General features: G+C 41.1%; 2 protein-coding genes across 2 annotated transcripts in view; both read right to left on the bottom strand.

Annotated features, from left to right (window-relative positions):
* Positions 1-27,184, bottom strand: part of LOC134800998 (uncharacterized) — a 201,707-nt gene that overhangs the window by 107,133 nt on the left and 67,390 nt on the right. The window lies entirely within an intron of this gene.
* The window catches only part of LOC134804263 (cleavage and polyadenylation specificity factor subunit 1), a 37,960-nt gene that overhangs the window by 7,518 nt on the left and 3,258 nt on the right, over positions 1-27,184 (bottom strand). Inside the window, exons 8-20 of the mRNA XM_063777238.1 lie at positions 26,621-26,765; positions 25,894-26,081; positions 16,402-16,603; positions 15,485-15,600; positions 14,762-14,900; positions 13,890-14,029; positions 13,195-13,311; positions 4,911-5,051; positions 4,292-4,483; positions 3,658-3,840; positions 2,450-2,603; positions 1,232-1,410; positions 552-766 (exon numbers count right to left, since the gene is read on the bottom strand). Of these exons, the coding sequence (XP_063633308.1) occupies positions 552-766; positions 1,232-1,410; positions 2,450-2,603; positions 3,658-3,840; positions 4,292-4,483; positions 4,911-5,051; positions 13,195-13,311; positions 13,890-14,029; positions 14,762-14,900; positions 15,485-15,600; positions 16,402-16,603; positions 25,894-26,081; positions 26,621-26,765 (2,111 nt within the window). The remainder of the gene's footprint in view (positions 1-551; positions 767-1,231; positions 1,411-2,449; positions 2,604-3,657; positions 3,841-4,291; positions 4,484-4,910; positions 5,052-13,194; positions 13,312-13,889; positions 14,030-14,761; positions 14,901-15,484; positions 15,601-16,401; positions 16,604-25,893; positions 26,082-26,620; positions 26,766-27,184) is intronic.

The raw sequence follows: 27,184 nt of genomic DNA, 5'->3' as shown, positions 1-27,184 counted from the left end.
CTGAAACATTTAGCTAAGGGTGACTACTAGCGACATCTTGTGGCGAATAGATCAACTACACAGTCAAACTTTTTCTCGGATGACCACCTGTCCAATTTCGTTGTCCAATGTGTATTCACGTCTCACATTTTGCTTAGTGAGAGAGTGAGACGCAATGCACATTGGACCAAGATATTGGACAGATGGAACACCAACCATACGAGAGAAATATTAAGTTAAAATAAATAAATAAAGTCGAGATTCGACACCTACAGAAAAACGTAAAGAACCTAAAGGGTGCTATGCCACCTGTCCAATTTCTTTGTATGTCATTGCGTCTCACTCTCTCATTAAGAAAAATGTGAGATGCAATAAACTTTGGACAAAAATATTGGACAGATTGAATACCATCCTAAAGAAAATTAGGGTCTACTACTACTAGCGACATCTAGCTTAAAATTCGGAGAAACTACCTGCAAACCAGGCATTTACGTGGCAATAATAATCAAACATAAAAAAAAGATGGAAAAAACACTGAAATTAAATTGTCTTCGAATCAATAATAAACTTACCTGTCTCCCTTATTCTCCTGAGATTGCTCCTTGTCCTCCCCATTGAACTTGTAATACGTCTGCGTGGACTGAGCCGTGCTGGCCACCAGGCAGTAGGTCTTGGACTCCATGTGGTAGGTGACGAAGTGCGGCGACATTCGGATCGGAACTTTACGCACCGGCCACGGCGCGTCGTATGACAAGTGGGTCGGCAACGCGCAGATGCGGAGCTCGGACTGGATGGAACAAAAAACGGCTTTTAATTTTTTTTTATAGTTGACGTCTTCAATCGGTGAAGGCAACTCACGATGAAGAAAAAAAAACAAAATCGGTTCAGTCAGTACAAAGCTCAAAACATGGTCGTTTCCTTTCATATAGCTTAAAATCTAAATTCGTCAATTACATGTATAAATGCGATTTGTGAAATTTTGAATAAGGTTCCTTGACAATCCTTTTTAGGAAGATTCAGGGAAGCAGTAAAGCGATGCATCCGACGTACGCAATTATTTCATTTGTCAAATAAACTGTTTCGTAGTTTGACGAAATTCATGTAGTAACTATTAGGCTCCTGCGCAGACAGAGAACGGTCAAGAGTACTCGACTGCTTGCCGACCGTCTCATTTACAATAGTTCTAACTCACACAGTGTCGTGTAAAATCATCCGTTCCATTTCCGTTTCCGTTATCGTGGAATATACCGACCTTAGCGTTGAAGTAGAGCAGGCCCTGCGGGCAGTTGGTGTTGTTGAAGGGCGCGAAGCTGGAGACGGGCGCCTCCTCGGGGCACAGCGGGTGCGCGCGCAGCTCGCCGCGCGCCGTCAGCACCAGCAGCTGCGGCGTGCGCCCGCACACGAACACGCCGTTGTAGCCGCCCACGTTGCCTACCGAACCGAGTACAATCTACAATACAAACTCACTTCAATTACGAAAACATTTTCAATTCGTCTGTACAGTGGCGTTCAAAAGTGCATAGATAGATGTCGACCGTAATGCCTTAATACTACGGTTGAAACATCTCCATGCACTTGTGAACGCCACTGTACATGTTTTTTTTTTGGCTTCTTAGGGTGGTATTCCAACTGTCCAATCTCTTTGTCCAATGTCATTGCGTCTCACTCTCTCATTAAGAAAAATGTGAGACGTTTATGTATGTTCCCCGATAAGTAGAAAATGACTACACCGATTATTAAAAAAAATCTCGGTCTCCATTGTGATCAGGGCCGTGTTGCATAATAAACTACAACTAATATTACAAGCGGAACTCCTTTTCCAATTTCACTTATTAGAAAAGGAGTTCCGCTTGTAATATTAGTTGTAGTTTATTATTCAACACGGCCCAGGTTGAGATGTGATAGTGGGATTCTGCAAAAATCGAAATCTTCAAATATTATAAGCTCATCTATAATAATTTGGATATTTTATACAGTAACTTGTGCATTTGTTGAAAAGGAACTGCTGGTTAAAACCATAAATAAGTTTTTGGCAAAAATTTCATTTTTGATACAAGCTTTTATCGCCGACTGTACTTTTTTTTCCACAGGCAACTAATAGTCATCGAGACAATTCTAAAAACCCCAAACACAATTAAGTTTCGTTGTTTTATCACAGAGTTCCTATGGCCACCTCTGGTCTCCATCATCAGATCAGCTCGATGACACCATAATATTGCATTGTCACCCGACTTACGTATGTATGCAAAATTTCAGCTCAATCGGAAACCGGGAAGTGGATCAAATTTAACTTGCAAGATTGATTACACACAGACAGACAACGGTCAGGTGAAACTAAATAAAAGCTTGTAAAATATGCCACGTTAAAACTGTTTTGTAAAATCGGTATTCTTGTTAAACTTTATTAAAACAAAGTTTACATTTAATCAGTTCTTTTGGAGTAGCGTAGGTAAAAAACATGTCTACGTACCGAAGTACCTCATCTGCCGGACATTTTCGCGAAGGATAGATGCCTCGTAGCTGTCTTCACTGGATGTGACCGTGGCACTCTGGTAACCGAACGGGAACGACACGTTGATCCGCGAGAAACGGAGCTTTAGGTTGCCGCGGGGGTATTTATAAGCCTGTAATTATTAATAACATTTACTTAAGTGGGCTGGACATGTCTGCCGGATGCATGATGACAGATGGGCCAAAGTAGCCACTAGCTGGCATCCCCAGGGTAGTCGAGGCAGAGGCAGACCGAGAAAGAGATGGCGGGACGACCTGGATTCATTCCAGCGGGATTGGCGGGATCTTGCTCAGCACAGGGAGGATTGGAAAGGAAGAGGGGAGGCCTTTGCCCAGCAGTGGGACAAACACATAGGCTAATAAAAAAAAATAAAAAAAAATTACTTAAGTACAATTCAGTTAGCATTGTTACCAAGAAAAACGCTAGTTTTGACAAAACATTATGTTAATGCCATTTTCTCTCTAAAAGATTGTTTGAAGAGTAAAATCAAATGCAAATAATAAGCTTGGCGACCATAATATTGTATATAGGCAAAATATCCAATTTATTTCTATTAGAAACGCTCAGTCGCTCACAGACAAAAATTGCCTTAAAGTTTCATCTATATGGTGACCTAATTATGATTTTTTTATTATCAAAGGTTTATAAATGTGTTTGTGTGTGTATTCCATGTGTCTAATTTTCTCATCAAGCAAAATGTGAGACGCAACACACATTGGACAAATATATTGGACAGATGGAATACCACCCTTATATAAGCTTACCTGGTATATCATGAGGGTGTCTCCGTCGCACCGCATGAGCAGCAGGACGCGCGAGCCCTTGTGTCCGACGCCGACCACCAGCATCTCCTTGAGCTTGTCCACCTCAGTGTTCTAAGGGACGGTCATTTCCTTACCTGGTATATCATGAGGGTGTCTCCGTCGCACCGCATGAGCAGCAGGACGCGCGAGCCCTTGTGTCCGACGCCGACCACCAGCATCTCCTTGAGCTTGTCCACCTCGGTGTTCTGAGGGACGGTCATTTCCTTTCCTGGTATATCATGAGCGTGTCTCCGTCGCACCGCATGAGCAGCAGGACGCGGGAGCCCTTGTGTCCGACGCCGACCACCAGCATCTCCTTAAGCTTGTCCACTTCTGTGTTCTGAAGGACGGTCATTTCCTTACCTGGTATATCATGAGGGTGTCTCCGTCGCACCGCATGAGCAGCAGGACGCGGGAGCCCTTGTGTCCGACGCCGACCACCAGCATCTCCTTGAGCTTGTCCACCTCGGTGTTCTGAGGGACGGTCATTTCGTCCTCCTCGGTTTGGGATGGCTGCGGGACGGACTCGAGACTGTCGGCTAATATCTGGGGATAAATAGCTTTGATTATTTTTAAATAATTACTGATGAGAATAAACGCGCAAAACTAAGTTCAGATGTCGCCGCAGTCATCAAAAGTAAAACAAGATCAATTTCTTGTTAAATGAAGTTCGTAGCTCACAGCTATAAAAATCTCTGAAAATTTGTACAGCGAGCTGCAAAACTGCACACCCACTTTATGAATGCTATCCATTAACAAAGTTGGTATGCACGTTTGCAGCTGTTTACTATGTTTTCCGAATGTATCTTTCATTCATAAGAATCCCAAAATCAAGTGCAGAGAAAGGTATATCTCGAACTACAGACAAATCTAAGATTCCAGTTAGAATGGAACCATTATAATCTGTGGGTTTTTAACCTCATTCCAATTTTATTCATTCAGCACACCGAAGTACAGATAACCTAGAGAAGCGTTAGTATTGTATGTACGATCTCACCCTCTCGCCCGCGCACACGTCGCGCACCAAGAAGCTGAGCCGCATCTCGGGCAGCGAGTATATCTCGAGGTTGCCGTTGTTGCGCACCACGAACAGCCAGTAGGTGGGCTTCAGCTCCGCCAGGTGGCGCTTCCACCAGCGCGACACGCGCCGCGGCACGCCGGGGTTCTTAGACTGCTCCGCTAACATGATCTGGAATTGGTATATGGACAGATACAGTGACGTCCGACATATGAATCATATTTAGAATTAAAAAGTCGCATAGAATGGCACGCACGTGAGTTGGGCAGGTATTTCTACTAGGGAAGAGCGGTGCCTTCCAACACAGGCAATTCTTTGCTTACCGGGCGGCTCCATCCCCTAAACTAAATCATGGCCATGTGTATTTAAAGAATTTTGTATTTCGATAAAATACCGAATATCATAAAAGTTACCGCCTTATCACCCAAGCTTGGAATAAACAACAAATTATCATTTATAACACTAACGCAATCATACATTTTTGAATTATTAATAAGTCTTTTACTTGCGTTGTTTTTTGATGCAATAAAAATTTGTGAAAATAAGTCTAGTAATTATAGGATAAATTTAAATACATAAATGTTACAAGCACACTCACACTGGCCATGGAAGCGGGCGTCTGGTCGCCGCCGTACAGCAGCTCGTCCTCGTCGTTCAGCTCGTACACCGTGTCCGGCTGGAAGCCCTCGGCCTTCACGTTCTTCTTGCCCTTCATCTTGCCCGTGAATTCGCCTTTCACCTGGAACATAAAAAGCAATAAAAATTTTATATTATAGGGTGGTATTCCATCTGTCCAATATCCTTGTCCAATGTGTATTTGCATCTCACATTTTGACAATGTGTATTTGCGTCAGACAAAATACACATTGGACAAAGAAGGGAAGTAGAATACTAGCCTTAATAAAAATAAGTTAAAAAAAGCGATCAAATCAAACAGTAACACCCTATTCGTATGAAAAGTTGCGAGCAATCAAAATATTTTTATTATTGTATGCCATGTTGTAACTTAACTATGAATGTGTGAGTTTGGCGACACTGGACACACACTAAAACAATATAAATGAATATCCACTAGTTAATTAATCCGGCGACAGGAGTTACTGTCGCATTTATAAAAAGCAGGGAAGGATAAAAATAGATGTCTCAATAGCTCGGTAGATGGCGCTGTGAGCAAGCTACATCTCGCTAACGGTAGTTCATCGTAGAAAGTACTTGTAATTTCAGAGTTACTGTGTATCTTTGACAGACGGACGGACTAGGGTTCCGTACCATACCTTCTAATAGGTTTTCTTATTTTTTTGGGTAGTCCTTACAATACGAAAGGACTTCATAAATTTGATAAAGGCGAATAAGAGTGGGTATTCCACCTGTCCAATGTGTATTCCGTCTCACATTTTGCTTAATGTGCGAAAGTGACAGGCGATAAAAATGGAACATGCTACGCCCGCTGGATAATATTGCAATAGGTCTAAATTTAGAAAAGGATTTACGGTCTCCTTTCTTGTAAATCGGACGAAGTATAGCTTCTTTTAGTTTACTAGGGAATTTACCGTGTTTTAAATAAATAATAAATAAATAAATATTACAGGACAATTTTACACAGATCGACCTAGTCTCACAGTAAGCTCAATAAGGCTTGTGTTGTGGGCACTAGACGACGATATATATAACACTTATATACATAGAAAACATCCAAAACTCAGGTACAAATATTTGTGATAAACACACAAATAAATGCCCTTACCAGGATTCGAACCCGGGACCTCCTGCTTCGTAACGTAAGCAGGGTCACTACCGACTAAGCTAGGAGGCCGTTGTTTTACAGATTATAATTAATCAATCTGGCAACAACAGGATTTATTTTGTCTGCGACGAGTTTTATGTTCGTAGGCGCTTCACATTACACAAATGGAAAATCAATGATACGCTTGAAGCCGCGCTAGGAGTGATTGCGTTAAGCGTAAGCAATACATATTATCAAATTATACATAAAAAATTCACAGATTTCGTGCCTCACACGACTATCGAGCACATTGGAAATGAATCTACGGAATTCGAAAAAATATTGTCGCTGAGCGACGAGAAAGTCTGGATAAGGAAAAAGTTACAAAATAAAACTACAACGTTGAATGATAATTATTTTATTCTTAGACTAACACAAGTATCCTGGACATAACGCATGTGAACAAACAAATTGCAAAATTTCCACACGCGTATCCAAGTTTTAATAATTGTCGCCGTGGCGCATAAGTATAGGTACATATTTCATTTTTCGATTAATAAGCAGGATATATTAATGTTCAAAGTACAAGAAAATTATTACACGGCAAATCCGTAGTCAACTCGAGAAGTGGTGATCGGCAGCGGCCCATTTGCTGCAAGATATGAAATTTTCTTGACAGCAGTTTGACGCGACGAGAGATGACCATAACAGCGTTTGTCTATGTTGCACCAAACCTGAGTTCCAATAGGTACTACCAGGGTTCAGCATCAGCTATCTTGGGTAATGCTCATCATGACGAATCGAGTGTCCAAAACAGCGTGTGCCTATGTTGCACCAAACCTGAGTTCCGCTAGGTACAACCAGGGTTCAGCATCAGCTCTATCTTGGGTACTACTCTCCTAAGTGCTCATCAAGACGAGTCGGATGACCAAAACAGCGTGTGCCTATGTTGCAACAAACCTGAGTTCCTTTAGGGACAGCCAGGGTTCAGCATCAGCTCTATCTTGGGTACTACTGTCCTAAGTGCTCATCGAGACGAGTCCGATGACCAAAACAGCGTGTGTTTATGTTGTATTAAACCCGAGCTCCACTAGGTACTGCCAGGGTTCAGCATCAGCTATCTGCTAGCAGCCGCCAGCAACATGCTGAGGTGAGACCATTTCGTGGCACTTTTTCTTTTTAGGGTTCCGTACCCAAAGGGTAAAACGGGACCCTATTACTAAGACTTCGCTGTCCGTCCGTCCGTCCGTCCGTCCGTCTGTCACCAGGCTGTATCTCACGAACCGTGATAGCTAGACAGTTGAAATTTTCACAGATGATGTATTTCTGTTGCCGCTATAACAACAAATACTAAAAACAGAATAAAATAAAGCTTTAAATGGGGCTCCCATACAACAAACGTGTTTTTTGACCAAAGTTAAGCAACGTCGGGAGTGGTCAGTACGTGGATGGGTGACCGTTTTTTTTTGCTTTTTTTTTCGTTTTTTTTTTGCATTATGGTACGGAACCCTTCGTGCGGGAGTCCGACTCGCACTTGCCCGGTTTTTTATGTTTCTCTGTATAAGTTTTTATTTTCTCCCTCTCCCTCTCCCTCTCCCTCTCCCTCTCCCTCTCCCTCTCCCTCTCCCTCTCCCTCTCCCTCTCCCTCTCCCTCTCCCTCTCCCTCTCCCTCTCCCTCTCCCTCTCCCTCTCCCTCTCCCTCTCCCTCTCCCTCTCCCTCTCCCTCTCCCTCTCCCTCTCCCTCTCCCTCTCCCTCTCCCTCTCCCTCTCCCTCTCCCTCTCCCTCTCCCTCTCCCTCTCCCTCTCCCTCTCCCTCTCCCTCTCCCTCTCCCTCTCCCTCTCCCTCTCCCTCTCCCTCTCCCTCTCCCTCTCCCTCTCCCTCTCCCTCTCCCTCTCCCTCTCCCTCTCCCTCTCCCTCTCCCTCTCCCTCTCCCTCTCCCTCTCCCTCTCCCTCTCCCTCTCCCTCTCCCTCTCCCTCTCCCTCTCCCTCTCCCTCTCCCTCTCCCTCTCCCTCTCCCTCTCCCTCTCCCTCTCCCTCTCCCTCTCCCTCTCCCTCTCCCTCTCCCTCTCCCTCTCCCTCTCCCTCTCCCTCTCCCTCTCCCTCTCCCTCTCCCTCTCCCTCTCCCTCTCCCTCTCCCTCTCCCTCTCCCTCTCCCTCTCCCTCTCCCTCTCCCTCTGCCTCTGCCTCTGCCTCTGCCTCTGCCTCTGCCTCTGCCTCTGCCTCTGCCTCTGCCTCTGCCTCTGCCTCTGCCTCTGCCTCTGCCTCTGCCTCTGCCTCTGCCTCTGCCTCTGCCTCTGCCTCTGCCTCTGCCTCTGCCTCTGCCTCTGCCTCTGCCTCTGCCTCTGCCTCTGCCTCTGCCTCTGCCTCTGCCTCTGCCTCTGCCTCTGCCTCTGCCTCTGCCTCTGCCTCTGCCTCTGCCTCTGCCTCTGCCTCTGCCTCTGCCTCTGCCTCTGCCTCTGCCTCTGCCTCTGCCTCTGCCTCTGCCTCTGCCTCTGCCTCTGCCTCTGCCTCTGCCTCTGCCTCTGCCTCTGCCTCTGCCTCTGCCTCTGCCTCTGCCTCTGCCTCTGCCTCTGCCTCTGCCTCTGCCTCTGCCTCTGCCTCTGCCTCTGCCTCTGCCTCTGCCTCTGCCTCTGCCTCTGCCTCTGCCTCTGCCTCTGCCTCTGCCTCTGCCTCTGCCTCTGCCTCTGCCTCTGCCTCTGCCTCTGCCTCTGCCTCTGCCTCTGCCTCTGCCTCTGCCTCTGCCTCTGCCTCTGCCTCTGCCTCTGCCTCTGCCTCTATCTCTATTTCTATTTCCACCACCACAAGAATGCATAGATTGTCGAATAGTGCGTTATCTACGCCCGTCTCAAACAGGGTAGATAGAGTTAGACCAAGAATAATCTGCAGCGATTTTGAAAGCCCACGCAGTGCAAGTGTTATTCTGCCGTCATAATCCCGATAATTCACAACAAACACCGATAACGAACTCTGCGAAACATGAAGTCATAAATGTCCTGTGAAAAATGTCGTTCTGACTTTTTGACTATTTTAAGGTTAGGCTACAGGGCAAACCCTTAACCCGATCGCCTTTGTTTTAGGCTCAAATTATAGCTGACTAAATTGTCCAGAGCCGTTTTTCTCAGATTTTTGATATCATTCTTCGTTTCCAAATTATCGAGCACCAAAATCAATAATTCGGAAAAAATTGAATTTTATTTTCACTATTTCGACCATAACTTTTTTTTGTTTTTGACTTTCTCGAATAATTATTTTTGCACCTTACAGCTCTCGTGATTATGCGTCTTTTGAGCCTATTTTTTAATATCATATCTTCACAACTTTCCGAGATATAAGGGGATCGCACTTTTTCGTGAAATCGGACCGTATACTGGAACGAACGAAAAGACATTTCCAATGTCAAAAGTCACAATGAAGACTTTAAATTTTGAACAATGAAAAATCAACTTCTCTCTCTCCTCGACACGGGCAGGGCTCACTTAACAATCCAAATAACAATTATAATCAAATTAAATAAAAAAAGTCTCTCGGACTCGCCCACCGAGTGTTCCGTACTTTTTAGTACTTATTTGTTGTTATAGCGGCGACAGAAATACATCATCTGTGAATATTTCAACTGTCTAGCTATCACGGTTGATGAGATACAGCCTGGTGACAGACAGACGGTCAGTGGAGTCTTAGTAATAAGGTCCCGTTTTTACACTTTGGGTACGGAATCCTAACAAAACCACAGAATAAATAATAGTACTACCGTACAGAAAGGTAACACAAACCCGAACCAAAACTACAAAACCGAAGTTTGACAGCGGTTCAGGGTCGAATCATGCTGTCTCTTTCTAATATATGGCACTATCCCTTTCGCCTATTTAGGGTTGTCAAAATTCAAGCCATTATCTTATCTGTGGTCGTGCACGCAAAGGGACGTCAAGTTGTGTCAACCCTAATAATTGCTCGGAGCAATGCTGAGCCGAGCGGAGCAGAGTTTGGCGGAAGTTAGGAGTTTCGCACCCCTGACAAAACTAAGGTTGCACCAAATACATACATACAGCCGTATTCAAACAATGAGATACGTCAAATATTAGATATTGAAACGATATGGATCGGATATGTCGGTGTCAAACAAGTGTCAAAATTGACGTTTCTTCAAACAAAGACATCAAATCCATATCGTTTCAATATCTAGTGTTTTACGTATCTCATTGTTCGAATACAGCTGATAGTCTAATCAATCGTACTACGTATAAAATTGGCAAAAAGCTGGCAATCGAGTATCCTCGCCGCCATAGTTATGGAAGTGCTCGAAATTTAACCGGAGCTAAGCTAACGTGTAACTAATACCGCGTGACTTAAGGCCGCCCGAGGAACATGCGCCGCTAAGACGTCGCAGCCGCGCGGGCGACCGTCCGCAGCGCACGTTACAAGGAGCGAAGCCAGGCAACGAGCGCGTGACGTCACGAGCTGTTGTAGATCCTCTAACTAGTAGCGATCTATACGGACAGTAGTGGCATCACACTAAAGAACACACCTCCGACAGATATTACACCGCCTCTGTATATATACTCAGTGATCGAAGAAACTTCTAAAGCGCGTTGTAGAACACGAGTGTAATTTTGTATGAAAAATGCAAACAAAATAAAAATTATATTTACAAAAACCATTCAAAATTACGAATAAACCTGATCAATTAATAATAATGTAATTATTGGGTCACAATTTGCGATATTTTAGAAAATATTTTTAGAAAACTGAGAAACGTATCGTACGCGTTGCTTGTGGCGCCATCTTTTGATGCACCCTGTAAACAAGTGTAGAGCTAGCAAGGTAGGTACGGCGAGTTGCGGTATAAATCCGCTTCACAACAAAGGCGCTAACTAAGTATAACATTTTGTATGTTATTTTATTTATTTATTTATTTTAAAAAAAATGACATCGCATTTAAATTTTGATCTTATTTAATGTGCTTAAAAGTCTTTTTTAATTGTTCGTTTGCCGCTCTATAGTCTATAGCCAATAAATATGTTTAGAAGGTAAATATGATTGTATTGTTATTTTTAAGTTCAAGGCCATATTAATTATAAGATCTAGGTAACTTATTTTATCTTGATGAGATCAAGTTGAGATTAAACTTATTCGAAAAACTTCGCCATATTATGAGAATACCCCGGGGTTTTGGGTGCAGGAATGACTTCGTTTATTTATAACTGGGTCATTCTACTCTCATTCCCCTGGCTATACCTTTTCGCAAATTCCCAAGGGATTCCGCTTAGCTGTTTTGATTGTGGATGCAGCTTGGCTCGAGTTACACAGTTACCAAAAATGAGATGCTAATAAAGCAGAATTTCCTGGGAATTTTCGAATAGGTATGGCCAGGGGAATGAGATTTTTGTAGAATGACTCAACTATGTTTATTGTAAAATAGTTAGCAAACTATGGATTAAAAGTAGGTAGTAAACTCCAAATGTGCTTAAATGTTATAATACTTTACAGTACATATGATATGGTGCTACTTTATCGCCCCAGGGCGCGATTAAAGGGAATAGGGCCATATCGTCGGTATACTTCTAAAACATGATAACTACCTGAAACAAAGTTTCGAGAAAACGCGAGTTGAAAGTTTGATCCTCAAATAAGGGAATTTAGAAGCGCGTTTTGACAAATTTACTTTCACACTTAATTTTTTTGGATATTATATTGTCTATAAATTGATAAGAGTGATATTTTTAAACCGAATAATATAAAATATTGGCCGCCAAAAACATGGGATGTGTTAGTTATCATGTTTTGCCTGTATAAAAAGTGGACTGATTTTTGTGTATTTGTTTTTAATCATATAAAAATTAATTATATTGAATTAAAAATAACGACAGTGATAAAAAATACTCATTCACACGGCATTATAAGCAAATTCTAAAAACTAACGTAGCAATAAAAAGTAATAAATTACATGCAACGTGTTATTATTTACAGGTAAACAGTTAGGGGTCATCCATTAATTACATCACACGTTTAGGGGGGGGTCAAGAAAATGTGACATGTTGTGACAAGGGGGAGAGGGGAGTCACAAACTTTGTGACGTCACTTTAACTTCATCAGTAACCAAAATTTTATTTTAATCATTTTATTTACTGTACAGTTCAAAAACAAGTTTTTGGAACGATAATCGTTTTTATTACTTTAATTTTTTTTCATAATCAGTTTTGGGTTATAAATTTACTAATATTTTGACAAAAAATTAATAATACTTAATTCAATTTGCCGATTTCGTTGAAAAAATGTGACGTCACACCAGGGGGGGAGGGGTTTGCCAAATGTGACCAAGTGTGACAAGGAGGGGGGAGGGGTCAAAAAACCTTGAAATTCGTGTGACGTAATTAATGGATGACCCCTTATAAGTGATTCTAATATTACAATTTTTGACTTTTCCCTTCTTTATTGAAGAAACATGTGACAATACACTCCTTATTAACTAAATTACTTCAAAAGATTATGATACTGATTTTATTAGCGTTTAACGAGCATACTTAAACCAGTTTTAAGTGAATTTAATATTATCTAGTTGTATAATAGATCGCGTATTGAAAGAAATGTCTACAGGTAAATAGTAATGAATAATGTTATAATATTTTACCAGTTGCTATAACTAGGTTCTAAATTATAGGCACATTCAGTTAAAACATGTTAACGTTACTTTATATATTTTGCGTAACCAGTTTTATGAGATATGTTGTTTTAAATACCCTTATTATTTTTTACGTGTACATTATATTTCATTTCCTGTCGGTTAGTTCTTTTTTACACTCTGTAACTTTGTAAATAATAAACATAAATAAAAAATCGTCACATATATATTTAAAACAATAAAATGTGAACAAAACTGTATAAATAACTCATTTTTGACCATTTTGTCAGTTATCATGTTTTGGAAGTATACCGACGATATGTACTGTAAAACTTTGTACAACACACGTGCGAAAAGGTAATTCGCACGTGTATTTCCCATTTTTCGCACTTGTATCGTAATGTATTATTCTGTTTTTACCAATTTTTTTTCTCGCCAAACATTTTTACCAAACATTCTCGCACCCAAAACCCCGGGGTATGCATATGACCATATGACGGATGTGTTTTGTATGTTAGTTGAGATATTTGAACCAATATCACCTGAACGCTATCCAAGTCCGCGGACGTGAACAGCCCGCTGAGATCCCTGTACGGAACCGCTTTCACGAGCGCTGGTCTGTGTGGCACTGGCTGTCTGGTCGGCGCCAGACGGGCGGACTGTAAACAATAAAAAATTCGTGAACGCACACAATAGACATTGATTTCAAGCAGGACTAATGAGACAACATTTGTGTTGGATCGAGTGAATATGAAGAAGGATTGAACATCATTGACATGTCCTGCTGTTGCATAATTTACAGGTTTATGCACAAAACACTACTGTGCTCTTAATACAGTGCTCCGTCTATGCCGCTCTTTCTTGGCCCTGGGGCATATTAACTCAGTTAAGTACTCCTGTGGGCTCGGCCTGAGGGCTCGCTTTTGACCTACACTTTATTTTCGAATTTAATATAAAGGCACTTTTGGAATATGAATTGTTACGGGCCCTCAGCCGTTGAGCACTTACAACGTGTAGCGCCATTCACTATCACGCTTTTGTAGGTGTCTACTTGTACCACCAGTAGTTACATGGCTTCCCTCCCAAAGGCCTCAAGAAATGTACCTTACGTTGCGTTGTATAATTATTTCTCTACTCAGAGATTGACCGCCGCAAAGAACTCAGTTTCGGAACCTGTTATTTCAATAAATGTTGTGTAAGAAAGTGATGTCTTTCTCAATTCACAATTTTAATTTACCATTCCCTGGTTGGTGCGGAACTCGCGGAGCGCGAGCACGAGCGCGCGGCCGCAGGTGGACACGACACACACGTAGGGGTCCGCCGTGGCCGCGTACTGCGCCGTCCACTCTAACTGGAATGACTGCAGTTGGACGCCGTCTGCAAATATTCAGCGAGAACATTTAATGCCGGCAAATATGACCGTATTTGCTCAAATATCTGGATTGCTCTTTCCTTGAACGAAAGTGACGCAGCTATAGTAGCTATACTATACGTGACAACAAAGTCAACAAATGACGAAGTCTTTCGGATCTCGGTTTGCGCTACTCTCACGCGAGAAAATCTCATATGAGAGGTTATGACCTAAATTGTTAACCATCCTACACATTTAGTAACATAAAAACACCGATCCAAAATATTGTTCATTTTTGACGTGAAGCATAGAAAAGAAATACCCATTCGACATACAGTGGTGATTAAATAATATATAATAAAATAACAAAACCGTATATTAGGGTGGTATTTCACCTATCCAATTTCTTTGTCCAATGTGTATTGTGTACTTATTGTGTATGATTGCGTCTCACATTTTGCTCGAATGAGGGAGTGAGACGCACTGACATTGGACAAAGAAATCGGACAGGTGCAATACCACCCTTAGATAGTAATGAGCCCAGCCCAAAATTCCTATGATGATGCTGCTCTCCTGACCGATTTCGGCCACAGCGACTGTGTGCTCTGGAGTAGGCAATTTTGAACTCGTGTTATTAGAGTGTAGCTGATCCACTCGCTGGTGCGCCCTTAGGTGGCTCACGTACCCTATCTTCTTGCTAAATATACATGTGATAAGCCAGGTAATGTGTATGTGGTCGGAAGGCGCCTTGTACTCACTCTTGATGAGCCGGATGGCCGTGGTGGTGACCTGCACCATGAACTTGTTGTTGCCGAGGTTTCCAGCGAACACGGTCGGCGCGCCGGTCATGAACCCGCTGTTGTCCACCTCGTTGATCTCCTGCCCCGTTTGTAGGATCTGAAGAAAGCGGATTAATACGATTTTCATTTGTTTTTATTTGTTAATTCTAACTCGTTGATCATTTCTAGATAAAATCATTCTATGTATTTCCATCTCTGTGAATGTAATACCTCTTTACCTTCTTAATAAAAAAAATTGTATTAAATGCAAAAGATTCCTTGAAAATGTTGTATTGAATAGGGATGATGACAGATGTTGAATCTTATAACAAAATCTAGTAAAAAATAGATAGCAAATGAGCAATTTATCACAATAATATGGATATTAAAATAATATATGGAAATAATACAAAAATACAGGACCTGAAAGTTTCAAATTTTTTTTTTTAACATCCAAAAAGGAAAAAGTAATGGTGCCATTCCTTACATTTTATCCAAAAAATGATGGTATAGCAACTGTATAGTTTATGTACATATACATAAACGCAATATTTTGTCGGACTTTGACTATCATTTCTGAGTCTTGTATTGCTTTAATGCAACGGGTCCCATATAGACATTTGATCTTAAATACAAATCTGATCGATTGATGACCATTAATGAAAATTTGTCATCTAGCCTATTGTATCTCACGGATCTCACCATGCTGGAGTCCTCTTGCGTGAGTATCATGTAAGCGTGCGAGCCCTCCATGTCCCGATGGGCGTCCCGGCTCGCCTCGGCCGGCTCTCCCATCACCGTCCACATGTCTATGCAGCCTGGAACAGTTGGGTTTTAGTATGTCTAAATGTTTGATGATGGAAAGTAAGCGTACGGCTTTACTGAACCCAACTGCCACTTTATGGATGAATTCATTAATAATAAATGTATGCAAGTTCGCAGCTCGCTGTACACAGCTTTGGATAGAACCCCAAAGCTATGTACCATCACGCTCCGCGATTGTTGCGCCATTTAGGGTCCTAGCTAAATTGGTTGTTCAATACTTACACTATAGAATTCCCAATTTAGCAAGAACCCTAAATGGCATTACAATTTACAATCCCGTGTGGTGATTGTACGTAATCGTTCGAACCAAAGCCGATATTATATAACCTTTTTTAAACATTAAAAAGTTACATGTTTAAAATTATTAAGAAAAGCCATTATCAAAAAGTTACAAGTTTCTTTGTACAAACTTTAAGGTGTCATCGTCAGTGAAAATGCTTAAGTAGTTGTGTAAACCTGGTTGTGTAGTACTTTTTACAGTAGTTACTGATTTACATTATAAAATGACAGGGCCAATGGTCGCGATTTCGCGAGCAGTCACGAGCGTGCGACTTGGCGCGCTGCCACGTAAATATGAAACGCAACTGCTGTATAAAACGTGCAAATTTCTTTCCCTCTTATTCATAAAACTTTACGGGCCTGATTTAGTCAAATTATGTTTTATCCCATTCTTACAAATACGTAAGTCAAAATGACAGATAAGGACAAACGATTATTAGCTAATTGAGGTTTGTAGCGCGTTTTTGAATAAACGGGTTTAACTTTACCCGTTTGTTGCCCGTTATTGACATTACCCGGTAAATTAAAAGCCGTGATGAGCTGCGGGCGCACGCTGCGCTGCAGTACAGTCAGCGCGCCGTTCTTGCCGCGGCCGCTGCAGGCGACCAACTCCACTGCGGGCATCTCGGCCGTCCGACTGTACTCCTCGGAGAGTAGTTGCGGCTCGCCCATGGACACGTCGCCGATTGGACAGATGTTGAGCAGGGAGTCGCATACCTGGGAATCATTAGGTCACGTTCCTTACGCTGCGTCTAACGTAAGCGAACAACTCGCGAACGCGACGCGGCGCGGCGCCGCGGGCCCAAGGCGTTCGCGTTCGCAACGAGATCGCCCACGTAGGACACTTCTATAGGTATCAAAGGATTGATTCACCCCGCGCCGCATCGCTTCGCTTCGCGTTCGCGTGTTGTTCGCCTACGTAGTACGCTGCGTTATGGTGGTATTCCATCTGTCCAATGTAATTGCGTCTCACTCTCTCATTAAGCAAAATGTGAGGCGCAATACACATTGGACAAGGAAATTGGACAGGTTAAATACCAACCTTAGAAATGTTGATACTTTCCATATCAGAGAGAGAGACTAAGGGCCAGTTGCATTAACTGTAATTAACGGACTGGTCTACGGCAATCAGGAAGTGAACTATGAAATTTCTAATACATACATACAATTTTGCGAACGATTTAACGGTAAAGATCGGTTTTCCTAGGATAGCGGTGCCGTCATATAGCGGCCGTCTCCATACTAAATAATACGGCTAAATATGGATGTCGTAGTATTTGTATGGAGACGGCCCTATATGACGGCACCGCTATCCTAGGAAACTAGAGCATAACAGGCGGCCCATATAACCATTCCAGTCGCAGAATCACAAAGTGGTAACTAAATGTCAGATGTGTCGTAACAGAGTCCACACAATGTGTCTAGAATTGTTTCGAAACAAAGTGTCGTCGCCGTGTCTACACTTTTCCGTAACAAGGTGTCGACACATTTGTGTGCACTTTGCGTGCGGTTTGCGACTAAATCTGACAGCAAATTTGTGACAGCAAATGTCAATATAAAATACCTCTTGAAAACCAAGGTTTGTCAAACTACTATTAGTGTCTCGTGTGCTCGTAATTCTAGTAAGTCATCATGGGCAATGCAAATGATAATAATCGACTGAAACCATATAAACACCCAACACCCGTCAACCTTTTACAGAAAAGTTTTTAAAGAAATTCAATAAGCTACTTAGGTCAGGCAACGAATGCTCCAAAAGTTGTAGAGGGAAATGCTCGGAACACAATTTTTGACTCCGTAACTCGGTTTGACAAGTTAGGAGGTGAACATATCAAAAGTCCCCGGCCGTAGCCCTTGAGCGGGGGGGAGAGAGGGGGCTTTGAAGGTCCCATTTTCCCGTTTTTCGATTATATTTCGGAAACTTTGCATCTCAGCGACATGGCCACTTATACAAAATGAAAGTTAATTTAATTTGTTACAAGTTTATTCAGTCAATTTTTTCGATATGTTGAATAGTTTTTGAGATATCCGCTCTTGAAAGTTTATTTAGGGCTCTCAATTTTATCTTGATATATCTATATCAGTGAAGGTGCTAGGCCGTGTTTGGTATCGTTTTCGTATAAATCTGGGGTGCTGAATCCATTTAAGATATCACATTGACATCACTCCACAAAATAAAAATAAATCTTTTTAGGGTTCCGTACCTCAAAAGGAAAAAACGGAGCCCTTATAGGGTCACTCGTGCGTCTGTATGTATGTCCGTCTGAATACACAAAATAGTTCTTTACCTATAGATGACAGGAAAACCTATTAGAAATGTGCAGTCAAGCGCGAGTCGGACTTAATGTACGGAACCCTTAATACGCGAGTCCGACTCGCACTTGGCCGGTTTTTTTGAAACTCTTCTTGACGCTTAACCGCTGAACCGATTTCGTTGAAATTTGGTATAGAAATAGTTTGCGTCCCGGAACAGGACATAGGATAGATCTTATAACCAAAATCATCTTTTGAAGGTGTGAAAAGTGGCGTGGAAATTTGTACGGGAAATCAATAACCGCTGAACCGATTTATATGAAATTTGGGATGGTCTACATCTTTGATTTAGTTAAAAATGATAAAAAAACATGACTTCAAACCTAAACTTAAACAGTATAATACTGTTTAAGTTTAGGTTTGAAGGCATGTCATTAACTTCAAGAAGTCAATTCTGAATTCCCCCCTACACCTCATTTCACACCTTTAAAGGATGATTTTTGAGATAACTTATTATGTCCTGTCTCGGGACTAGGGCATGCTCCCGGGAATTCCCGGTTCTCATATTCCCGGGAATTCCCGGGAATTTTATAGTGTCAAAAGAACCGGTACTGAAGACCCGGTACCGGTACTTCCCGGTTCTCATCATATGACTATTTATTCCCATTTCAATAGTAGTAATGTTTTAGTACTTTAGCTCGGGACATTATATAACATAACATTTAATAATGGTGCTATGAAACGGGGGACTCAAATAACCCGACAAACTAACCTAGTAAAGTAGACATTCGTGCAGGCAGGCCGTGCCGTCATAGTGCTGAGTGCATCGACTACGCTACGCCCGGGCCGAGGCAGTGTGTCGGTTAATTTGGTAAAATAGGTTGGAACGCCAATTAAGTGTTTGTTTACAATAAAATAAGTCATTTATTAATTTTTATGCAATTATTTATATGACAATAAGTAATTCATAAAGACTGTACGCTAACACAAACAATTTCTTAAAAGTAATCAAAAGATGCCTTGAGAACCGGGAAGAACCGGGAATCCCGGTTCCGGCCATGCCCAGAACCGGGAAATGAAATTCTTGGTACCGGGACCGGTACTGCATGCCCTACTCGGGACTCAAAATATATGTGTACCAAATTTAAATTAAAACTGTTCAGCAGTTTAAGCGTGAAGAGGAGTTTAAAAGAAAGTATTTTAATAAGTTTATATGTTTTTACTTCGGAATGGTGTCAATGCGATACCTTAACTAAATTTGGTACTGCGAATTTATACGAAAACGATACCAAACATGGCCTCGTAGCTTTACTGTTGTAGAAGTCAAAATAAAATTGAGAGCCCTAAATTCTTATTACTTGGCCAAACTTGTGTAGAAGGAAAAGGTAAAATAAAAGTCTTCGGCAGGAATATAAGACACAAATATATATATTTTTTGCGTTACTATTTCAATCATCAAATATAAACATACCTTGATTATATTATTCGAGTGAGATCCTCATAGATAAACAAAAACATTTACTTAAAAAATTACAAGGTCGAAATGTCACGGAACTTGTGAGAGTAATATGTGAAAAATAAAAACTTTTATGACAAAAAAAATCTGGACACAATTTAAGAATCACCCAATTGCGTCGAGGAATCATCTGTATTTTTGCTTGTTTCATTACCTCCTCGCTTCTTTTTTGTCCTTTGTATTCTGTAGCAATTTGTTAGATCTGAAAATAAAGATAACTTGCGTCGTCACGGATGTCGATTTATAGGTTTTAGGGAGTGCAGAATTCGAAAACGATGATCATTTTATAATCCAAGATGGCGGCTACGTATTTTGTCATAAAAGTGGAATCCAAAATAGTCATCATTTTCGAAATCTGCGCCCCCTAAAACCTATAAAACGATATCCATGACGACTTTTATGACATAGTGCATTGCCGCCATTTTGAAATTGAAAATGTTATCATTTTCGAAATCTGCGCCCCCTAAAACCTATAAAACGACATCCATGACGACTTTTATGACATAGTGCATGGCCGCCATCTTGGAATCCAAAATAGTCATCATTTTCGAAATCTGCGCCCCCTAAAACCTATAAAACGATATCCATGACGACTTTTATGACATAGTGCATTGCCGCCATTTTTAAATTGAAAATCTTATCATTTTCGAAATCTGCGCCCCCCAAAACCTATAAAACGACACCCATGACGACTTTTATGACATAGTGCATGGCCGCCATTTTGGATTCCAAAATGGTCATCATTTTCGAAAGCGGGGCCCCCTAAAACCTATAAAACGACATACATGACGACTTTTATGACATAGTGCATGGCCGCCATCTTGGAATCCAAAATGGTCATCATTTTCGAAATCTGCGCCCCCTAAAACCTATAAAACGACACCCATGACGACTTTTATGACATAGTGCATGGCCGCCATTTTGGAATCCAAAATGGTTATCATTTTCTACATCTGCGCCCCCCAAAACCTATAAAACGACACCCATGACGACTTTTATGACATAGTGCATGGCCGCCATTTTGGATTTCAAAATGGTCATCATTTTCTAAATCGGGGCCCCCTAAAACCTATAAAACGACATCCATGACGACTTTTATGACATAGTGCATGGCCGCCATCTTGGAATCCAAAATGGTCATCATTTTCGAAATCTGCGCCCCCTAAAACCTATAAAACGACACCCATGACGACTTTTATGGCATAGTGCATGGCCGCCATTTTGGATTCCAAAATGGTCATCATTTTCGAAATCTGCGCCCCCTAAAACCTATAAAACGACACCCATGACGACTTTTATGACATAGTGCATGGCCGCCATTTTGGAATCCAAAATGGTTATCATTTTCTACATCTGCGCCCCCCAAAACCTATAAAACGACACCCATGACGACTTTTATGACATAGTGCATGGCCGCCATTTTGGATTTCAAAATGGTCATCATTTTCTAAATCGGGGCCCCCTAAAACCTATAAAACGACATCCATGACGACTTTTATGACATAGTGCATGGCCGCCATCTTGGAATCCAAAATGGTCATCATTTTCGAAATCTGCGCCCCCTAAAACCTATAAAACGACACCCATGACGACTTTTATGGCATAGTGCATGGCCGCCATTTTGGATTCCAAAATGGTCATCATTTTCGAAATCTGCGCCCCCTAAAACCTATAAAACGATATCCATGACGACTTTTATGACATAGTGCATTGCCGCCATTTTGAAATTGAAAATGTTATCATTTTCGAAATCTGCGCCCCCTAAAACCTATAAAACGATATCCATGACGACTTTTATGACATAGTGCATGGCCGCCATCTTGGAATCCAAAATAGTCATCATTTTCGAAATCTGCGCCCCCTAAAACCTATAAAACGATATCCATGACGACTTTTATGACATAGTGCATTGCCGCCATTTTTAAATTGAAAATCTTATCATTTTCGAAATCTGCGCCCCCCAAAACCTATAAAACGACACCCATGACGACTTTTATGACATAGTGCATGGCCGCCATTTTGGATTCCAAAATGGTCATCATTTTCGAAAGCGGGGCCCCCTAAAACCTATAAAACGACATACATGACGACTTTTATGACATAGTGCATGGCCGCCATCTTGGAATCCAAAATGGTCATCATTTTCGAAATCTGCGCCCCCTAAAACCTATAAAACGACACCCATGACGACTTTTATGACATAGTGCATGGCCGCCATTTTGGAATCCAAAATGGTTATCATTTTCTACATCTGCGCCCCCCAAAACCTATAAAACGACACCCATGACGACTTTTATGACATAGTGCATGGCCGCCATTTTGGATTTCAAAATGGTCATCATTTTCTAAATCGGGGCCCCCTAAAACCTATAAAACGACATCCATGACGACTTTTATGACATAGTGCATGGCCGCCATCTTGGAATCCAAAATGGTCATCATTTTCGAAATCTGCGCCCCCTAAAACCTATAAAACGACACCCATGACGACTTTTATGGCATAGTGCATGGCCGCCATTTTGGATTCCAAAATGGTCATCATTTTCGAAATCTGCGCCCCCTAAAACCTATAAAACGACACCCATGACGACTTTTATGACATAGTGCATGGCCGCCATTTTGGAATCCAAAATGGTTATCATTTTCTACATCTGCGCCCCCCAAAACCTATAAAACGACACCCATGACGACTTTTATGACATAGTGCATGGCCGCCATTTTGGATTTCAAAATGGTCATCATTTTCTAAATCGGGGCCCCCTAAAACCTATAAAACGACATCCATGACGACTTTTATGACATAGTGCATGGCCGCCATCTTGGAATCCAAAATGGTCATCATTTTCGAAATCTGCGCCCCCTAAAACCTATAAAACGACACCCATGACGACTTTTATGGCATAGTGCATGGCCGCCATTTTGGATTCCAAAATGGTCATCATTTTCGAAATCTGCGCCCCCTAAAACCTATAAAACGATATCCATGACGACTTTTATGACATAGTGCATTGCCGCCATTTTGAAATTGAAAATGTTATCATTTTCGAAATCTGCGCCCCCTAAAACCTATAAAACGACATCCATGACGACTTTTATGACATAGTGCATGGCCGCCATCTTGGAATCCAAAATAGTCATCATTTTCGAAATCTGCGCCCCCTAAAACCTATAAAACGATATCCATGACGACTTTTATGACATAGTGCATTGCCGCCATTTTTAAATTGAAAATCTTATCATTTTCGAAATCTGCGCCCCCCAAAACCTATAAAACGACAACCATGACGACTTTTATGACATAGTGCATGGCCGCCATTTTGGATTCCAAAATGGTCATCATTTTCGAAAGCGGGGCCCCCTAAAACCTATAAAACGACATACATGACGACTTTTATGACATAGTGCATGGCCGCCATCTTGGAATCCAAAATGGTCATCATTTTCGAAATCTGCGCCCCCTAAAACCTATAAAACGACACCCATGACGACTTTTATGACATAGTGCATGGCCGCCATTTTGGAATCCAAAATGGTTATCATTTTCTAAATCTGCGCCCCCCAAAACCTATAAAACGACACCCATGACGACTTTTATGACATAGTGCATGGCCGCCATTTTGGATTTCAAAATGGTCATCATTTTCTAAATCGGGGCCCCCTAAAACCTATAAAACGACATCCATGACGACTTTTATGACATAGTGCATGGCCGCCATCTTGGAATCCAAAATGGTCATCATTTTCGAAATCTGCGCCCCCTAAAACCTATAAAACGACACCCATGACGACTTTTATGGCATAGTGCATGGCCGCCATTTTGGATTCCAAAATGGTCATCATTTTCAAAATTGGGGCCCCCTAAAACGTATAAAACGACATCCATGACGACTTTTATGACACAGTGCATGGCCGCCATTTCGGATTCCAAAATGGTCATTATTTTCGAAATCGGCACTCCCTAAAACCTATATATCGACACCCATCTCGACTTTTATGACAAAGTGTTTTGCTACCATCTGCATGCAAGACATTTCTATTACTTTTACGTACAAAAATGGCCCCCTGTCAACTTTCAATCGAGATTTAATCGATAATTTATTCGATTAATATTCAGATTAATTCAATTTCAATCTATGTTAGGTCGACTAAACTAATCGCGATTAAAATTTGAGTATTAACTTTTTTTATTCCATTAATTAGTCGAATAAACAGTTAATCGATTAATGCCCATCTCTGACCACGGCATTTTTACACTTTGAGAATATCTGAAAACAAATCAACACAAGGAGCCATTTTGCAAATCCAGTAACATACCAGTAACTTTGTTATTACTTTTGACAGCGCGTGTCATGTGTCAACACGGAGTCGACACAAAGTCGAAACATTGCAACTACTTTGTGACTGCAATATTTCTCAGCCTTAAACCATATTTATACATCATAATTAACAAGTTTCGTAGTATGTAAAGCGTTATTTCTGTTATTTAAGTATAGTATACGCATCGAAGTACTAAAAATGCTTCAAATAATATAGTTATGAACACAGGCACTGAGAAGTAAACAATTTCATTTCCGGCTAAACTAAAACAATGTGGTGGCGCGTTGATTATATTACACTTAGTTTATCAAATCACTCGAGCAGTTTAATTCCCCATAATAATTTTAGTCCTATTGTAATATAAATGCAAACAATATATAATTACGTCTTGTAATCCGTTTTAGAGATGGCGTATTAATGTCACTTATTTTTATTTAAGTATTTTTCCATCTGACAGTTTCCATTTGACAGGAACAAAATGAACGAATGAACGAATGATTTTGGCATAAAGTAGTCGCAAACCCGAAACAATGTGTGCACACGGCGACCACACTTTATGTCACTTTGTGTCATGTGTCGACCCTTCCCCATTTCTGGTAACTGTGTCGACACGGCGACGACTCTGCGACTGGAATTGTGACCGAAACAGACGGTGTCGACACAAGATGTGTCAACACCGCGTCGTAACGGCGACTGGAAATGGTTGTATGGGGGTTCGGTGCAACCGACATAAAAAATATTTTTTCAAGCAAAAGGTTTGTCTGATATATCAATAAATGTTATGAAACGGTAAATCCAGAGCTCAACTTTAACCCTTTTCCAGGCATAGTACACTTAGCGACCATATACTCGCCAATGGAATCTCAACCTTAGGAATCCGATTTAAGGTTCATTTGCTCGCTTAAAAGTCTTTGCTTACGGTGGCGTCGTTGATCGGGTCGCCACTTTCCCGAATGAAGGTTGAGGGAGGCGATGGCTGAGATACGCGTCATACTCGTGAACGGGTGCTGTTTGTGGAGACTGGTCTGTTTAAGCTAACACAAGCTATTATACTTAGTAACTTTATTTTTATTAATTAATTACAGTGAGACGCCTCATTCTGCTCTCGTATGTTTCTTTTCTCTTAATGAATGTATTAATTATACAGGATATTGACTCTTGGAGACCCTATACATCTCTAAGGATAACTTGATAAACTATATAATCTTATAGTTCTGACACCTAGAGACATTTACACCTCTAAATATTATAGATTTTTTTTTTGTGTTTTGTATCTGTATTTTTTATGTAATTCGACATTAAGAGACCATATACATCTCTTAGTAATTGTAATACGTTAGATTGAATTCTTAGTTTTATTTTATAAAATTGTTGATGTTATTATTTTTGCATGTATGTAAATTCAATGATGACGTGTAAAAGTGCCCTTGTGGCCTATTTGCTGAATAAATGTTGATGTTTGATGTTTGATGTTTGGTCTGGTATTCGATTGGTCTTTCGGGAAAAGTTACTTATCATTAAATGAATCATCAAAGCTGCATAAATTTGAATATATTTGTATTTTTTGGAAAAACCTTGTAGTTTGGTGCGGCCTGGAAAAGGGTTAATACTTGAATCCCTAACGTAGAACGCACTCAGGCAGCAGTTGGGTTGGCCTGATATTTAAGAACTAGATTTTATTCAATAACTGCCGACCATATACATATAACTTTTCAAAATTGTCAAAGTTGTATGAAATCATCAAGTGTGTTTCTTAAGGCATTTATCTAATTTAAATCCACAGTACTGTGTTATACACTAAGTTAAGCCATGTTTGGATAGGAAAAAATCTTGTTCCTAATGATAGGACGAATGGATTCATTATTACCATAAAATAAATCAACATCGCATACTCCTATTATGACCAACCACATTCACGTACCTCAAACACATAGCTGGTCAGCTGAGTAGACGTCCTAATATCGCTCCCGTACACTTCCAACTCATCTTTGTCACTAATTTCGATGACATTTGTGGCAATGCAGTCAGACAGAGAATCCAGGCGACGTTTTTTCGCCGCAGGATCAGAGTCTTTATCTTTTTGTTGGGTTTGATTTGCGTATTCTTGCTCTATAACATAATAAATAAATACATTTACAAATCCCTTACATAAAATTAATACATCTGAATAAATAAATTGCAAAATCTGATAAGTTTGAAGGCAAATTTTGGGTCATTTAAGCAGGTCAAGAACTTGCATGGTATTTGGTAGATCGACTGAATTCAGTGTACTAGATCAGGGGTCTCCAAACCCCGGCCCGCGACGCGTTCCCAAAGCGAGTGCCCATTGTCCGGCCCGCGGGAGCCAGGCTCCAGGGGTTCAGCATTCATTGAGAGTGGAACTGTTCCTAACACCTGCAACCAGACACCCTCCCCCGGCACAAAAACCGACGGTGGCCCGCGCGAAAGTTTCTGTGGCGCAATATGGCCCTCAGGTAAAAAAGTTTGGAGACCCCTGTACTAGACTACTAGAGTACAAAGTAACTACAGATTGGTAGCAATGTATCGAATTTTGCATACAAGTTCTTGAACCGTCTAAATTCTAAATAGTACTTAAGTCATTTTGTACAGAAGAAACATTGTGTTTGCAATACAGACGATTCACATACCATTCTCAATAGTCAAATCGACGGTGGCTTCCAAAGGTTTGTCCAAGGAGAACAACATTCGATTCTCTCTCTCTGTCACTCTTAGTAACAGAGAATTACCGAGACGTGAGCCGAGAAACAGGAAGTCTTCCTCTATTACACACATCTGAAACCAATACATTAATAAATTCAGCTTACCCCTATCAACCCCCTAAATTCCCCCCTGAAATAAGAAATATGCCTTTTTGGTGTTAGTAGTAGCAGTTGCTGTAACTGGTCTAAATTTAAGGTCTCTCTCTACGTCAAACGATCTCCGAAAACGCATTGAATCGATTTGCAAGACCGAAGTGTTCCCATAAGTGCTCCGTACAAAACTTTGTTTACGGAGCACTGAAAACTAAACCACATTACCATTACAAACATCATATTTTCATAGTAATTTGACGTTTATGGTGACGTTATCACATTTTTTCATTGCAAAATCTATGCAGAGTTAGCTTGGTCCGACTCTATCCTATTGTAACTTCAGAAAGGTCAAATACGAAACTAAGTAACAATCAAACAGCCTTTTCGAAACTCATATAC

This window comes from Cydia splendana, chromosome 2, assembly GCF_910591565.1.
Source record: "Cydia splendana chromosome 2, ilCydSple1.2, whole genome shotgun sequence".
NCBI classification, from domain to species: domain Eukaryota; kingdom Metazoa; phylum Arthropoda; class Insecta; order Lepidoptera; family Tortricidae; genus Cydia; species Cydia splendana.
The sequence above is the reverse complement of the archived record's forward strand: the minus strand, read 5'-3'. Positions and strand labels throughout refer to the sequence as shown.